The sequence below is a fragment of the Strigops habroptila genome, chromosome 12 (genome assembly GCF_004027225.2).
Source record: "Strigops habroptila isolate Jane chromosome 12, bStrHab1.2.pri, whole genome shotgun sequence".
Lineage (NCBI taxonomy): Eukaryota > Metazoa > Chordata > Aves > Psittaciformes > Psittacidae > Strigops > Strigops habroptila.
Genome location: NC_044288.2, coordinates 6210757 through 6228484, shown reverse-complemented (window position 1 = coordinate 6228484; position 17728 = coordinate 6210757). Strand labels below are relative to the sequence as shown.

General features: G+C 45.4%; 1 protein-coding gene and 1 long non-coding RNA gene across 19 annotated transcripts in view; one reads left to right on the top strand and one right to left on the bottom strand.

Annotated features, from left to right (window-relative positions):
* Positions 1–500: 500 nt before the first annotated feature.
* LOC115615786 lies at positions 501–6441 on the bottom strand. Its single transcript, XR_003994143.1, has 3 exons — positions 4953–6441; positions 4050–4120; positions 501–598 (listed from the first exon to the last, which is right to left on the bottom strand). It is a non-coding gene; the product is annotated as an uncharacterized LOC115615786 (long non-coding RNA).
* Positions 6442–6615: 174 nt separating this feature from the next.
* ZMYM4 (zinc finger MYM-type containing 4) overlaps positions 6616–17728 on the top strand; it is a 42566-nt gene continuing 31453 nt past the window's right edge. For 4 of the 18 annotated variants that reach the window (XM_030504359.1, XM_030504360.1, XM_030504358.1 and 1 more), the window contains exons 1-2: positions 6618–6912; positions 17517–17559. Coding sequence is in view for 9 of the 18 variants with exons in the window: in XM_030504346.1 (XP_030360206.1) it covers positions 17472–17559 (88 nt within the window). In the remaining 9 variants the exon portion in view is untranslated. The other 14 variants (XR_003994142.1, XM_030504348.1, XM_030504350.1 and 11 more) reach the window with 9 other exon arrangements.

The following is a 17728-nucleotide window of genomic DNA, read 5'->3' as shown; positions in this document are numbered from 1 at the left end:
GGTCTTTTCCAACCAGGTGGATTCTATGATTCTACGACAACTAAAATTTGTCCTGCTGCAGTTAACAGCTTCCACTGCTTCTATTAAGAGAATTTAAAACATTGTCACTAAGTATGTGACGAGAATGGGAGGTAAATGCTAAAGAGAATCAATCCTGTTCTTTGTCTTTCCTGACAAGGCAAGAGCTCAACAGGAAACAGATCCATCAGCTCTGCAGGAGCAGCGGCAGTTCTGAACTGCAGCTCTAGTTAATGTTTGGCCATGCAAAGAATGTAAGGGGGGCAGGAAAAGTGAGCAGCCTCACAATGCGGGATTTCAGCAGAGTGCCTGCATTTCTTAACTTCAAAACTGGCAGTGTCTTCTCTGGGCACTTTCTGGAATCCACTGGTATTTCCAAAACATACACTCACAGACAGGGCGATCACTGGAAACATACAGGAGACAATCATAAGAAAATCAGAAAACCTTTTTTTGCATTATATCAAAATAGTAGATGGATTCAAAGAAACCTTTGGAAAAAGTGATGTAGTCGCAGCACGAAATTCGGGTGGTGTTAAAAAGCAGCAAGCAGAGTTGTAAAGGGGCACTCCTGTGTAACCTACAACAAAGAATCAAGAGGTCTCCAAACAACAGAAATGGCCAAACAACCCCATGGATTATTCATGTCCTTTTTCAGCAGTTCTCAGAAGATGAAATTAATACTGCTGTGGCATCAGGCAGTTGAATGGACTTCCCAGAGGGTTACAGGTCTGACAACCTGACACCTATCCCAGGCAACATCCAGGACACTGAATAGCCCCGATTTTGCAAAAGCCTAAGTAATTTTTTTTTTCCAATTGTTTTTTGCACCTTATTATAGGAAGTATTGCCCTGGAAACATCACTGTATCACAAACAATACCGTCTAAACATCCCACGTGGGGTGAGAGGTTAGATTTTCAGTAAGGAGAGAAAAGCAGATGAAAAACCAAAAGCAAAGATGCAAAAGCAAAGAGAAAATTCATTATTTCCTCTCTTGTGCCTTGACACGAGACCCTGCTATGAGCCTTGCCAATAAATCTACCCTGGTAGCACAAGAAAGGTGTGAATATAGCTAGAAAATAGTTAATGACTGTTTACTGCAACAAAGATGAGCTTTCTGCTTGCTCCCTACGACAGCCTCCACCCGCACTCTGCTATGGACTGAATGCATCCATGTCTGGAGGAGGTATGCAGCTGATGGCCTGCAGTTAAACGCAGTTCTCCCTCTGGGTTTTGTGCTTCTGCCATAGACGACTTCACATCAGATCATCCAGTACAAAAAATAAGCTTCAAAAGTACTGCAAGAAACAGTAACTTGTGGATGAGTACTGCCAATTCTGAAGGCTTTGGAGTAGAAAAGACTGAGAGTCACTGAGGCAGCATCAGCTGTTTGAAACACAGCATCAGGTCCAGAAGTGTAGAAACCACATTTGCACACGATGGTCACTATCTCTGTAAGTATTTCATGATGTGTGCAATGAAGTTCCTGCCTCACTGTTGACCCTGCGATTTTAGTAACCAGCATACTTCTGGTTAGCTGTGTTCTGGGGGTATTTTCCCATTTCCACGGGGTTGCACAGTGACAATGAATGAAAGCAATTTCCATTGTATTTATAACCAGATTCACTTTGGGGCTCTGAGTTTCTGAACTTCCATATTTGGTGTGCAACAACTGATGTCTGGCACGTTTGGAAACAGAAGCCTGGGTTATTTAGGCTTTAAAGGCAGAAGTAGAATAGATTTGTAATTATTGTGATTAGAATAAAAGCATGATTGCACTGAACTTAAATCCCGGTCCAAATTCCATACGCACGCATCCAAATAGAAGTTAAACTTCATAATTAATACTGCATCATTCCCGTTACAAAAAGACACTATTAATTATTAATGATGCTTGTACTTCTTCCTAGCTGTTTATATCTTTTTACCCTCCAGTTCATGGAGAGCTGTGGGTAATGCAGCGTGTACAAATAAACCCCTCAGAGATGTGGAAGTGACTGCTCCTGCACGCAGAAGACCTGCTCCTGGATGTTCTTATCAAGCAAAGTACAGAGGGGCATTTGTTCGCACAAGCAGAGCTAGAATATTCTCTTTGGAGATCAGCTTCCTCCTTTCATCCCACCCACCAGCAGGCACTTCCTGACATTTCTCCTGCAGGCAGAACAAGGCAACTGCTGCTTTTTTTTTTCCCTTCTGCAAGGCTGTTCCTTCAGTAACCTGTGGGTGGGTGGTGGGGGAAGGGGATGTTAATCTCAACAGCAAACACAGCCGAGCAAGTCTGGGACGTGAGGGGGAGTTTGAGGACAAAAATAGGCCTCTGCCAGCCCTCCTGCGTTTGTGTATCTATGACTAAGCACGCTGAATGCGTCGCTTTTTAAAACTTGGCTTTTCTCTGGCCTTGAGCTTCGTTGTTTCCCAGCCTCCTGCTCCCCTTTGTCCTCGCAGCCCCAGGGGACCTCGCAGAGGCAGGCCCCTTGCATCACCAGTGCCAGGGAAATGCAAATCCTGCCTGTGAGCCAGCCCCATGTGCTGGGGGGACAAAGCCAAAGCAGCTCCAGAGCTGGGAGACAAACCCACCTCGCTGCTGCGCCTGCCACAGCCTGTGCCCCATCTGCTCAGGCACCAGAGGAGACTCCACTAGCAAGTGACTTTCCACCGCAACACTCACTGGTTGTGCTTACGTCATTACAGCCCTGTCTTGGCCATAACGTGTCTGCAGTACGGGGGCATCTAAAATGAAGAGGTCTCGGCAGTTCTGCCCCCCTCTGGGACAGAAAAGGCTGAAAAATCTCTGGATTTTGCTCAGGAAACTCCACTGGCACATGCTTAGTAGCACAAAGCACGTTTGCACAGGAGTGACTTGCCAGTATAGCAACACTGGTGTGATCTACGCTGGTTCAACCTTTCCTAATGCAGTGTCTTGAAGTGAGGAGAGAGAATGCTTTGCTAACTCCCAAGTCCCATGTTTTTACACATCCACCCTACGTTGTTCCCTCCTTGGGCCCCGGATGTGGGTACAACACAGGCCACAGCTGTGTCTCGCAGCCCCCCTGTCCTATTTAGATGCCCACTGAGCTCACTGAAAAGTAAAAGAGATTATTCCTTGTCATTAACTTGTGTAAAGAAATTACACAAAGACACAGCAGTGCTGTCAGCACCTGCAACTGCAACTCTCTGCAGAGAACCTGAGCTGGAACAGAGGAAGGAGTGTCGAGATCTCACTATGAAGGGCTGGCAGGTTTTCTGGGTGATCTATATTCAGCTGTGCGTGCCCCTGGGTATGTGGAAAGATCATTCATCCAGTTCATTGAACTGCAGCCTGCATGTGAAAGGAGTTCCATGGTTTCTTTTTTAAATGTCACTGTTTTAAAGACGAATAGTCTCACGCAGAATTGTGCAGTAGATTGTAATATGGGGGCTCCAGGGGTAAATTAAAAACAAATTCAAAAACAACACTGTGGAACAATCTTATCTTTTCCCTGCCTTATCCAGGCATTTATCTCGGTCTGTTCTGCACTAGTCATCACCACACTATCTACATATTCTACAGTGTCTTTTTTAGCTACATTAGTACATATGCAGTTCATGTAGAGTCGAAAGTAAGTCAGGTCTGAAACAAGCTGGAAAACATCCTGCTCTAATTCAAATGCCCTGTTCAGAGAGTGGGCTGAGAGATGTCCACAGAACACACTGGGGCTGATCCAGTTTTAAATAGTCCACACTCACTGTCACCCCCTCATCTACCCATAGCATCAGCTTAAGCAAACCTTCCATCAGGGATAGATTCCAACAGCATATGGTTGTACTATAATCTATTTTAATGACAGGATCTATTTCTAACAAAATATTTAGGTTAGTGGTCTGAAAGCATTTTCAGTTCCATGTTGGAAGTTCAAATATTTCCATCAACTCCCTAATTTCCTTAGGAGAGCCATGCAGTGAAATAAAACTGTTCGTTCCTGTTAGCATGCTTGAACAAGTGCCATCAATTTTTCATTTTATAAAATATTATGGAAATTGAACACGTACCCTCAAGAAGTCATAACAGCTTTGTCAAGTCTTGCAACGCTACTGGAATTCTCCTCGTAATTGAGGTTCTTCTGAACACCCGAGCATTTGGAGTTGGGATTACATGAAAAGAGAGGTTTAATTAAAACAAACAGACAACTCTTCCCCCACGCACTTTCTAACCTGCACCTTGATAACGTGAAGGCAGTGCACTTGCTGGCTCAGAAACCAGAGGTCAACAAGAAAAAGCAAGTTTGTCCTGAAGATCTTCATTCATAAACCAACCGCATCTTTTAAGGTCTTCCTCCCGACTTGTGAATACTTGGGTTTCTCAGCATTGTTATTAATAGTTTAAGTAATTTATAAATATTTATATTCTAAGAGGGCTATCGCCTCTTTTTTCCCTCTCCCTCTGGATTTTCCCCCTTCCCAGAAAGTCCCATTCAGAAACATGTGCGCTGTCGGTGCTGTTCACGCAGGCTTTAGCACACCCCTGCCTGCGCAGTGGCCTTTTCTGCACAACATTCCCAGGTCCTGCCATCTGCACAGGGCACTATGGATGTGTCCAAGGGAACCTTGACATGTGGCAGCCTAGATTTAGACTATTTCTAGCTATTCAAAACCAATACCAATATAAACCCATATTAAAATCTTTTATTGTTACTAAATTTTGTGCCCATTGAAAACATTAAAATATCAATTCTTTTCATCTGTGGCTATCTAAGGATAAAAGGACTCTCTGAATAACCACAAAGTTTCCCATCAAACTCACAGTTTACATACAACATCTTTTGCCATAAAAAAACCCCCAAATTCTTTTAAGAAATTTCACAAAATGACTCATCAACAGGAATTATTTTATGCTTGAGGACAAGGATTATTGTGTAAGTGAAAAGCATTATTCATAACTCATTAAATTATTACCTTAATTACTTCACTGTCCTTGGCATGCAGTCACTTCTGCAGAGAGACTTGACAGGATTTCCTAAATGAATCCCAGTATTATGCATCCAGCAGTCGAGGCCAGATGAAGGACAGTGTTTCTATATGCTGGCTTCATTTGCCATTGAAATGCAGCTGCTGCTTAATACCAGCCTTTAATTGTGCAAATCAGATAAAGCTCGAAGCGCAGATCTCTCTTTAAGACAAAGTTTTAATTAGCAGTTAGATTATTTAAGTAGAAGGGAGAAGGGAACACATTGTTCTTATCAACTGCTTGTGGGTGCTGGTAATGTTTGACACGGTTCACAATAAAAAAGGCAATAGTCTGTATCTTACACATAGTTTCACATATTTTCTTAATAGGCCTATGCCTTGCTAACGTTTTGAATGTCTTCATTACTGGAAAGCATGAAAATGAAAGGCCACGTTACAAACCTTTAAATATTTAGGTTTTAACCTTGAAAGGTTACACTGATTTTTGCAACCGAAACGTGACCTCCCAGGTATTTCAGGTTAAAGAGATATGCAAATCTTCATGGGATTAAGCTCTCGGAGTCTGTTGAAACAACCCTTATATGAACTTTTGATCAACACCAGATGAGGAAGAACACGGCCAAATATAAACCAGCCATTCCAACATTAAAAACATGGCTGGCTTACAGTCGTACCAGCAGATGTTAAATTAACTACAAAATCATATGCTGCTTCATTCATGAGGGATACAGCAGTGGCACAACAAACACGAACCAGACTGGTCTGTGCTCTCAGGCTGATTCCAATAAAGGGAACAACCCAGATGTCCTGCAAACACTCCATGGCGTCTCCAGAAGCACCACGCAGCAGATTGAGCACAGGCAGGAAGCACTTCTAGACTCCACAGCAGTACAAAATCAAAAGCGAGTAGACTTGGGCTTGAAAGGTACGTTAAAACCTCTCGCTGCTTCACGTATGGAACTCAGTTTCTTTGATAAATTATGGTTTGTGCTTGTGTTGAGCATCAAATAAACAAATACATACCCGCTCCCACAGGAAAGCCGCGAGTCCACCACGTCAGCTTCCAGAGCACTCCCGTAACGATCCCGCTCATCCCATCACCACTGCATCCATCCCTCAGGGCAGCCTCACCCCCGGTGCGGGGTGTCCCGGGGTGACAGGGAGCACCGCCTCAGCCTCGCGCCATGGAGGTGTCACGCTGGGAGCTGCATCGTGGTGCGGAGGTGCAGCATGGGGGCACCATGTTGCAGCCAGGCATGCCGGAGAGCCTTGGACTGGTGGAGCAGGAGGTGTGGTGAGGTGAGCTGTGTTGAGGTGAGGTGCGTTGAGGTGAGTTGAGGTGAGCTGAGCTGAGGTGAGCTGAGCTGAGGTGCAGCCCATGGCGCCACACCGCGCCACCATCGCCACCACAGACCGCGCCTGGCGGCCACGCCACGAGGTCGCGGGCGCTGTGGCCACCATGGGGCCGCTCGAGGCCCGCCGGGTCCAGCCTGGCCCGGCCCGCCCGGCCCCGCGGGGTGCCCGGGGGCGCCCCCGCTGCCCTCGGGCCTGTGGCTGGCTGAGGGAGCACCAGGCCCGGCCCCGCACTGCGCCTGCGCGGGGGGCGGGGGGAGGCGGGGACGCGCTGGCAGCGCAGCCGCGCCGCGCCTGCGCGCTGGGGCCCCGCGCTGGGCTTGTCGTTGCAGCTTTAAGAGGGCTCGCGGCCTGGCGGGTCCGGCCCCCCTCCCCCCCCCAGCCGCCCTGAGGGAGCCGCTCCCCCCCCCGCCCCGCGCCAGCCCCGTCCTGCCGCAGCCCCGGCTCCCCGCGGACCCTCCCCACGGCGCCCCCCGGCAGGAGGGTGAAGCCGAGCGGGAGCGAGCCCCGGCCCCTCGCCCCGGGCTGGGGACGGCTGAGGGGGGGGCGCAACATGGCGGAGGCCAAGGAGGAGGGGCCCGGCCCCCGTGCCAGGGTGAGTGGGGGGCGCGAGGGGAGGTCAGAGGGGAGGGGTCAGCGGGCGGGAGGGGGCCTCGGGGGCCGGTCCCGCCGGGGCGGGGGCTGCGGCCTCCCCTCGGTGCCGAGCGGCCGGGCCGGGCCGGGGGGGAGACACGGGCAGCCCCCGCCGCTGCAGCCGTGAGCAGCGCTGCCCACCCCGTGCTGCGGGGCACGCTTCCCCCCCAGGCTTGTTTAGCTTCCCTTGGTGCTCGGGAAGGAGCACCCTTCCCGAGGAGTGCCCGGGCATCGTTTCCATGAGCATCTCTGCATCACCTGGATAATAAACTTGCAGGGAGCTGGGATCCGTCAGCATCACTGGTCTCCTGGTGTAACCCCACCGTTCCCACTGCTCCTTTTAAATTCACCGTGATGGTCCATGTCAAAACATAGGCAAGATGGCAGTTTGAGCCAGGGCGGTGACTGGTGCGAGCACCATCAGCTGCTGGCCCTGGGATGTGGTCCTCCATCAGCATGGCACTGGGCACGCTCATCTGCTGGAAGAAATACTTTGAACAAATGGAAGGGTCTTTGTGGCCCGCACATTGAAGTAACTGCGGAAGAGTAACTTTTTAACAGGGCTCGATAGAATCTTGCAACAAGTCAAGCCCCCTTTCATGCAGGCATGTAACTTTTGGTTGAAAGCTTTCCCGTAGGAATGAGGTTAAGTCACATTTGTGTGGAAGAGTCCATAGTCTACTACAAGACTGAGCTGTCCAGTTCCCTTTTCCCAAAGATGAAGATGTTTTCCCATTCTCCAGCCTTGAGAAAGATGAGAACACTAGCTCAAGTTTTCCATTCCGATACATGAGAGAAGTTTAATTTGCTGAATTTATTTCAAACAACATAAAACTTGTGATTGCAGTAAAACTAGTTGTTGCTAAACAAAACAGTTGACCTTGCAGGTTCTAACTGGAGGAGTTGCACAGATGTTTGCCTGCTCTGCAGTTCGGAAAGGAACATCATCACTGAGTTGGGTCAGACCCGTGTCTTTTGGACAGTTGCATTTATTTATAAGCAAACCCAAAGAATTTTGTGGAATTGCTCACAGATACTCCATAAATGTGTAAGTCTCTGGGAGAGCAGGATCTTGGCTATCTGGAAGAAGTTTAAAGGGAAGTGGCTTCATGTAGGGCAGTAATTTTAGAAATCTTCAATTAGACTTCATTCACAGTAATTGAAATGTTAGTGGATGTAAGGAAATACATCATGAGGACAGTCAAGCATTGGAAGAGGTTGCTCGGAAAGGTCGTGCTCTGCTGGTGTCCAGTGGTCTCTTCATGCTCCTTGCCATGATGTGCTCAATTTATCTGTTGTTACCTGGCATTACCAGTGGAAAGAAAAGATTGCCTTTTTTCTTCTCAAGCTTGCCAATTGTCTGCTAAGGAATAGCAAAAAAGTATTGTCAAGTTCATGTCATCTTCATTGGTCTCAGAACAAATCATTTCTGTGTCGGTTGGCTAATGATCCATGACGTGGAAAGTCCAGAAGTCTCCATCCATTACTGCTCCATCTGTCCCTGTACATGATGGAAAGCCTCGTGCCGGTGGCATCGACAACATTAGCTGCTCCTGCAGAAGCAGAGAACTTATTTGGTACGATTTAGGGATTATCCAGGAAAGTGGAGTTGCCCCACATGAGTGAGGAAAGAGAAAATACAACTCGCCAGTCTAGCCTGAAGGAAAATCCCTTCCTGGTCCCAAGTCTGACAGTGTGGTTAATCTGAGTCGTGCCAGAAAGGTTCCTGTGGGATTTTAACAGTAAGGAGTAGCACCAGTGCACTGTGTGCTCTCAGTCTGTAACCTTCAGAGTCCGAGAGGTGAATTTCCTCATCTCCCCTCCCCATTCCAAAACCAGTTTATGCACCAAGATGTTCTTGAGGACCATGAAGAGAACTGAATCCTTCCCAGCTATGGAGGCTATGAAGAATGAGATTAACGTACTGTAAATACAGGACACTTGTGCATCTTCCATGAAAGCCATAATTGATGAGGTCCTGGAAGAGCTGTGTATCCCACATCTCCACAGCTGTCCAGCTCCCATTCTACAGGAGGTCACAGTGATGGACTCTCCCAAATCCCGTACCTGAGGAATAATGAGCATTTCTTACAAAACAATCCTTTTCCTTCGTATGGAAAAAACAAAGACTAATTTAATAACTTCCTCAGAGCGGAGCTCAGCAGGTGCTGGTGTGTTCAGGATTGTTCTTTTGGGTATTAAAATCCTTGGCAAATATTGTTATTCCAGAGGCTTTGAGGCTGGAACTGGCTCTTTGCCAGGCCCATTGTGAGCAGTTGCTGTGTTTTAGCTCAATCCACCATAATGAGCCACAAAGTAAAACAGAAAGTTTTGGCAGTGAAAGACTGACGTGGAGGTTTTGTCTAATTTTGATTTAACGGCATCTACAAAGTTTTTGGGGCTAAATTCTTCTTTTAGAGAAGGTTTGTTTCTGCCCCAAATCAAAACGGTTGCATTTTCTAAGGAAAAGATATCAACATATTTAACTTTTCATAGTTACAAAATAAGATCAGCTTGGAAGGTGTCTGCTTGTATGGGGGTTTTAATTAGTTTATACAAATATTTGTGGCAATTCAGCTTTAATTTGCCTATTGAATAATGTGCAATAACATCCTTGTCTTGAGCAGTTGGTATTTTGAATAGAGCGATCCTTTATTTGCGCCTGTACAGTGCTAACTCTGTAACGCGACACTGCGGCCCTTGGAAATGAATTTGGTGTGAAGAGGTGAGCACCCGGTGGCTGCCTCAATAAACCAGCTTTAATTTTGCATGGCTTTAATTAAAAATTGAAGGAGATCACCTCATTTAGAAAGGTTTGTGACGGGGCTGCTCTTGAATGGTGTGCAAAGATGAGTGAGGACATTTCTCTGCAAAGGCTGGTGCATCTCATAGAGGATGCTTTGATGGCAGAAGTTTTGAATTCACCTTCTAAAAACCAAGTGTAATGGATCTCAGTTCTTTCCATGAGGACTTTTTGTATTCTATGAGGTACAGAAAAGTCAAGTCAGCTCTTTATGCCCACTTTGAGGCCCTTTGCTTGATGAGGATAGTGGAAATTAATTCTGAAGTTGTCTCCGCTTTTCGTCTCCTGTAATGACTGTTGTATCCCACCGTTCCTTCCAGACATTCCCATTCACGTTGGCTTTTTCCCTCAGCTTGTCACAGATTTTTGGTAACAAAACCCAAACTTAACTTTTATATTTGGTCCTTTTCCCTTTTGATAGCTGGTCCAGATTCAGAGAAATGTTTCAAGTCTTCTAAGAGCTTGGAGAAGTTTAGTATCAAAATCTGAGTCTTGGTCCTGAGTTCGCCATGTGCTTGGGTCCGAGGGCAGGGGAGGGGGCAGGAATAATTGCTTTCCATTTGCAATCTTTTTGTGCTTTCCGTACCCAGATAACACTTACCTGTCTGTCCTCACCTGGGTTCTTTGCACTCTTTTTGCCATCAGATGGGAATCTCTGAAAGATCCTCTGCCCAGTCGTGGGGCAGGATGCATTGCTGCTGCAGGAATCTCTTCCTTTCCATTGGAAAGAGAGGGAACCTGAATCACTGGCCTAATAAACTAATGTTTAGTTGTCTAAATTTAGGTGAGAAGAGCCTGGAACAGAATTAGCACAACTGTTCGGAGTTATTCCTACAGGAGAGTTTTTGGAGTACTTGCTTTCTTTTATAATTTTTTTAATAACTTGTGTGGTTTTTTGAATCTTGGTATTGGTTAAAACAGTCTAAAAAGCAAGTGGAAAGATTTCATCTTTACTAAGTGGCTTTATTTGCCCAAGAAAGCCTTTCTGGAATACATTTTAGCTAACGCAGACTATTAACAGGTCTTTATTATGCTTAATATTGCCTGGCAGGAGTTGTTATAGTGCTCTGCAAAAAAAATTACACTTTCTGTGTTTTTTGGCAAAGTAGCTGCTATCTCAAAACTGACTCGATTGGTTAAATATGTTTTAAGACAGTTTCCCTGGGGCGAGGATGCCGATACAAGGCAAGTGTTGCCTCCATCGCTTACCTGCAGGCAGAAGAACCAAGCAGAGGCGGGTCAGTGGTTCTAACTCTCACTCTGATGTTGTTCAAGTACTTGCAGGAGTTTTGTGCAGTCTCGTTTGTTCATGGAATGGGGCAGTTCTTGGGGCTCCATGAAGCAGTCGGTCACAGGAGCTCTGATCACATAGTACTGGTGGGGTTTCTGTGTGGTTTTCCTGGTGTTCAGGCACTTCATTCTCGAGAACATTGGTCACTTGTAATAATATCTGCAAAGAAGGTGGAACATCCAACTAAGCTGCCTGTTGTGAGAACCACTTCTTCATAGGAAAAGAAATAGTAAAAGCCAACCAGGGCAAAGACTATAAATGGGGCTGGAGCTGTAGGTTTTATGAGAGTTGGCAGCAAACTCTTACAATAACGGGAAGACTTGCAGAACCTAATGGTAGATGAGCTGATTCACCAGTGTGGGCTATTAACATCTAAACCATTCTGTGAAGGAGGGCTGATGATCCCCGCTGTGTTTATCAACAAGCAGAAGGTGCTATGTTTGTCAATTTGCCCAATTTGCATGAAAACCATCTTGTAGGCTTCCTTTTTGAGGACAGATTAGAATGAAAAGCAGTCGACTTCAGTTTATACGTTTCTTTAAAGATTAATAGACAGAAGCTTGGGGGTTTATCCCCCTTTTAGTAAGGTAACTATTAGCAAGTGGTTACTGAGATGGTTCATGATCCTCTTGGGGGAGACATTGAGTAGAAGGATCTTTCCGAGGTTACAGTGCTGGTTCTTCACCCCAGGTTCTTACCCTCACTGCTTCTTAGTTGTCTTATATGGACTGGTTTTCCCTAAAAGATGGGGTGATGTCTCTCTCTTAAAGAGCTACTCAGCTTCTGAATTCAATGGAATTAATTGGATCGCGTGCTTTGCAGAACATGATCTTCTAAACAGCTATACTGCTGAAAGCTTGGCCAAAAGCATACATTTGTGATCTGGGCAGTGCTGTCCTTCTTGTGGGATGCTAAAACATGGAACTAAAATGAAATATTTGGTTTGGAGTACTTACCCGCTGAGTATCACAGCAGAAACATCCATTGTCGTGATATGGACCCTGCTCTGACACTGGTGATTTTTACATCCATGTAACTTCAGCTTAGTTTTTCTGACTTCTGCTGTGAGAAATAGAATTACTTTTATTGCAGCTCACTTACAGCTTTAGTGTAACTGAAATCCCAGTGTCAGTGGTGGTTTGTAGTGCCTTAACCAGCAGCAGGAAAGTTCGGTGCGTAGCCAGGGGTGAGGTCTTGGGGAGAGAACTTCTTTGTGTTTAAAGGAAAGCCTTTCATGTGGATGTCTTGGTTTGTTTGTTTGCTTGATGTGTGTTTAGTGTCTGGGTGTGCTTGTTAATTTCCAAAGCCCACGTCTAGCAGGCTTCAAATCAGCACATCAAACTCGGATGTCTTTCAGAAGCCCATTGCAAGGTGAAGCCTTCCTGTGTAGAGCTGCTTCCTTTGCAAATCCATGGTTTTGTGGGCAGGTGGGAGAAGGGCTCTGGTTTTTGTAGGTAGATTAAAACATTCAGAGTAAGTCAGGCACGCTGTAACTTTGTGTGTGTTGGCAGACTCATCTGCTTGGTCCTGTATAGGTTGGTAACGGGCTGCAGCTTGTGTGTGCATGTTGGGTGGACGTGAAACCATGAAGTCGCAGGGGCTTTGTTTGGAATTGGCCTGTGAATATTCAGGAAGGTGAGGGATGTCAGGAAAAGCTGGGCACAGACAGGGGTGATCCACTGACGTGCCGAAGCCTGTGGTGTCTGGTGAATCAGGCAGTGTTCTAAAACCGCACAAGTGAAGGGCAGCAGAACGTGCCTCAGTCTTCTTTCCTGAGACTTAAAGATTGAAGATGCAAATCGAAGTTAGTGAGATGCAAGATACGAATGTGTTTCTTGAACGGAAAGATAGGGAGCCACAAGAAACTGAAAAATGCCTGCCTTTGTCTTTTTATGTGTAGAGATGATTGCTTAGGATTTGCCTTTAAAAACGCCCGTCCCAGTATCAATTTAATTCCTCTTAGCCTCGGTTAAAAATGATCTTCCGAAGTCCTGCGCGTAGCTCAGACGCCCAGGGAAGCCTCAAGGACCCCGAATCCTCCCAGCTCCCTCTCCGGGTCTCCCCGCCGGCCGCTCCATCCCCGTTCTCCCCTGCGCAGAGCCCCGCGTGGTGCCCGCAGCGCAGGGGCGCGGGTGCGGGCCCCGCGCTGGCCGCAGCCGGGGCTGCTAGGGGGCTCTGCAGGCCCCGCGCCGCACGCCGAGCTCTATGGCTAGCCTGACCCCGCCGGGTTCTCTTCCTGCCGCAGCCGTTCTTTTCCTGTAGCAGGTATCTGCAGCAGGCTGGCTCTTTGTTACCCTCTGCTCTTCCCTCCCTAGGTGCTCCGGAGGTAGGAATCCATAGGTCTGGCTGTGTTTCGGTGGGAAGCAGCTCCGGGAGAGACGCGCTGCTTGATTCTGCTCGTAGCGCGGAGCTTTCCCGGAGCAGAGGTGCAGCGCGGCTGCCTCCTGCCTGGCATCCCTTCCAGGGGTGTCATGTGTAAAAGGTCAGGGGATGCTTCCTGAGCTCACCCCTCCTGCTTCCAGAATAGCGATTACAATTTACATTACTTTTTTCTTTTAAATTGTGTCTTCCTTATCGGTTTAATGGATTCTGAAGTTTGGGGGGGGCGGGGAGGGGGGAGGGTTGTGCTGTGTGTACAGCACAAGGAAACTGTACAGACCAGAAACTGAGAATAATCTCTGACTAATTTTAATTGCAGTTTTGTTAACATCTGCTTCCTTTCCACAGTTTGCTTACGGATGCAGTAAAACCTAGGATCAAACTTCAAAAGGCCTGCTAGAAAGATACGTGCCTGTGTATGTAAAGTTGTGATGCTGGTTTGTTTATTTGAAAGAAATCCTCTGGTTTGCAGTCAAAACAAGGTTGTAGCCATAGGCAGCTTCTCTCTTTATATTGCACCAAAACAACCTAGCAATTGTTTGACTTATGGATGCCGTGGCACCATTCAAGTACTGAACAGATTTTTAGTTATTTCAAATTAGCACATTGGATTCAAGTGTAAACAGTGTCCTCCTGTCACCCGTTCCAAGCAAAGCCAGGTTAGTGCTGAGGATGTAGCTCTGTTCCCCTGGAGTCTTATATACAATTATTAAAAAATAGCAACATACCTAGTAGGTTATTAATTTTTATATAAAAGCAGTACTGTCTTTATGTAAAGAGTAATTTAAAGCAAAACACCTCGATTTCAGGAATACTTGACTGTTTTCTCACCATTTCTGTATTCTTGTTTCCTTTATATCGTACGAGCTGAGTAGGCAGAGCACTGCTCTTTGTACAGTGAAACAGACTCACTAAGGAAACTATATCCTAAACCATTTAATTTTGCTAATATCAAGCTTAAACTGTTCTGTGTTAAGCTCTTAGGGAATGTTCACTGCTTAAGAGCACTAAGTATCATTAAGTTATTCTCCGGCAAAATACTAGCCAAAGTGCTTAAATGACTGAGAACTGTGTTGAGGAGTTGAAGCTTAGAGTATTTTAACAGAAAACTTTCTGTTCTTGTTACTTTGCACTCTGTAGTTATTTAGGACTTAATCTGGGATGTTTGAGTGCCTTGTCTTAGTTCTGTCAAAAGGACCCATAGGGAATGCCATCTGATGGATCAGGTTCGTGTTTGCCTCGAGGGTACTTTTCTTCCACTAATGGCTGAATCTTTAAAAATCTGAGCAGAAGAAATAAAGGGAATTAAGATTGATGGCAACTGACCAGGACTGGGGAGAGAGGGAATTGCCTTGCAGAAATGAAATAGAATAATATAGAAATAGGAAGGTGGGCATTATTACTTACATTTCTGTGTCATACAGGACCATAATCCAGTGAAAGCCAACTTATATGACTGATTAAGGTGATTTCTTGTAACTATTGGTGTACAAAATTTCCTTCTGAGATGGCATTAAACAAGATTGTAATAGGATTCAGGAAGGGAATAGAAATGTATGTAGTTGAGAGAATATCCCACACTAATTCAGAAAAAAATATATGAGCCCTCATATGCCCTCATCAAGGGCTTATTCCAGTTATAGAGTGCTATGGAATGAGTAATTTACAGGGGGAGAGATATATTTATATATGTATATATTTATGTGTATGCAAATACATATGTATCCACACAGAAGCATACAAACACTTCCCCGAGTTTCCTCTCTTTGGATTTACACCATGTGGGAGTTCTGATGCTGTTCACCATCAGAAACTAGATGGTGGTTAGATAAGACTGCTCATATTATCAGATGCCGAAGCTCCTGTTTTATAAGTATTTCCAGGGGAAATTTTGACCACAGACATAGATCTTCCTCTGTGCCTAAAACCTCTGAAAAGAAGAAAATATTCAAGATGATCTCTTTATTCTGATAGCTTCACAAAGGAAAGAGAAAAGAAACAAAATAGGGTGGGTTTTTTTTCCTAGGATGACCTTGTGCTTGGGAAGTGTTTTGGATTCCTTCCAGGTAGATTGTAAATGTTTTCCAACTTGGCCAAAATATTTCTGGTAGTCGCTAATGTGCCCTTGCAGGTGGCCCCTTGTGCAGACTTCAAATGAAACAGAGAGGTTCAGACAGCAAAATGTGTTCTTTTCCTAATAACGGCATTTCTGGTCTTGTCACCTAGTAGTAAAAGATCTGTTAACTCCAGAGGAGGAGGAATACCCAGGGCTTGGACCTATCAGGTAACCAGGATTGTGGTAGAACCTGGAATACTTTTCCACAGGTACTCTGGATCTCAAAAGAGTTAAAGAACTACTTTGATATAAACCTACTTCAAGAAAAGGATGAGCTAATGCTTCATCTCAGCTGAAAACTTCTCTTGCCCGACCTACAAATTGTCTGAGACTTTTTTGGAGAAGAAAGAGCATTGCTGACAGGAAGCAAGAGGAGCATCGAGGGAGGTCAGTGTAGAGAAAAGGACCCAGCTGTCTTGGTTTTGCCTCCCAGGGCTTCGTATTCTGATATTATTATCAAATGGCAACAAGTTCTTCTTTCTGTTCTACAAAACCAGCACACCACCGCTGTGTGTGTCCTCAGCATCTGGTGTTAGCATTAAGTATATCCAGTATTTATGGGGATTCTTTTTACACTGGTGTAAACTTGGTCAACTACAAGTGGACTTCCAGCTCAACATTAAACTTGCATCTCTGGAGACACTCCGGGGATTGTTACTGTGGTAGCAGGACTCAGGCCTTGCAAACCTTCCTGGAAGGTGTTTCCTTACTCTCTCCCTCTGGATAATTACCACGAATTGACTTGCATCAGCCTTGTGGAAATGTGTAACTTTCTTTTTCCCTTTTGGTTCCGTCTTTCACCTTTTCAGCCTCAACTGTCTGCTCAGAGAAGCTGGAAAGTTTTGGTGAAGTATCAAAGTATCTGATCTTCACAGTGCTGGACAGATTCTTGCTATTCCATGTGTGTCATATTAAGCTGAAGCAGCTGACTGTTCTTGTAGACCTGGAAGTGATGGTATAAAGAGACTGATGGGCTTTTTGCTGTCAGATGAACCCTGGGAAAATATGTTGTCATCCTTTCCCAGAGCTGGCTGCTATCAAACTGATAGTCCCCATCACAGCTCTGTAGAATACCGGATTTATCAACTAAATGACTTGAGTTAAATGAAATTAGAGATCATCCCTTTGCTACCAAATCCCATTACTTTCCTTAAGATAGCTTAAGAATTGAAGTGTGAGCAGGATCTACCAGAAAAGAAAGTGTTGAGCTGGAGACGTGGAGAAAGGAGAGATGACTTCAGTGAATTGCTGTTATCTTTTAGGCAGAAGGGAAGGGTGCTAATGAGTTGGACATTCTAAAGGAAACTTTAATTATGCCGAGTGCTCATAGTTCTTCAGACAGCACTGCAGCATGCCATCAATTTTAATGTCTGGCAGAGAGTATTTAATGTAAATGGATGTTTTGCACCGCACTCAGCACTGTCAGCTGGGTTGTTCTTCAGTTACGCTCCCACTGACACTCATTGTCTTGTTACTGTCAGGAAGTTAACCATTCCATTTCACTGTTCCTGGAAAGGAGACATGCCCTGGTAGGGAGGTGAAACCTTTGGATCTGTGCAGCCCACATCGGTGGCAGCTGGATATGATGCTGTTTTACCGTTATAATGTTCAGAGGAAGTGAAGGCTCATAGAGCATCAAAGGGGGCAGAATCCATGATCCTGACCTGGTACAAGGATCTCACCTAGAAGTGCAAATCTTGACACGTCCTTCCCTCCCCTCTCTCCTCCACCTTCTCAGGGAAGCAACGCTAACTCTGAATTGTCATTGTGTGCTTTTCTATGTACTTGTGAACCCGTCAGGGTAAATGTGACTTCTCAGTGATGTGACAGTCTTAATCCATAGACCTTTGCTTGGGATGAGAAAGGAAGGAGGAGGAATTGTGACCCTTCTTGTTGGTTTTGGTTTTGATCAGGTACTTTTTAGCAAAGTCCATGGCAGCTGACCAAGATAATGATACAGTGCTTTCCTTTTTACAGTTTGAAGATAAATCTGATGCGGTATTTGATATTACAGAAAAATGTAAGTATCTTTATTTATTTATATAAGGCCACAGTTTCACAAACATTTCTTAGAAGTATCGTTGCTGCTGAAAAAGACTGTCTTGCCCTTCTCCGTGCCCTTGCTACTCACTCCCTCCCTGCATCGCCTTCTCCACAAGTGTTACAGATGAGATGAATTTAATGGGTTT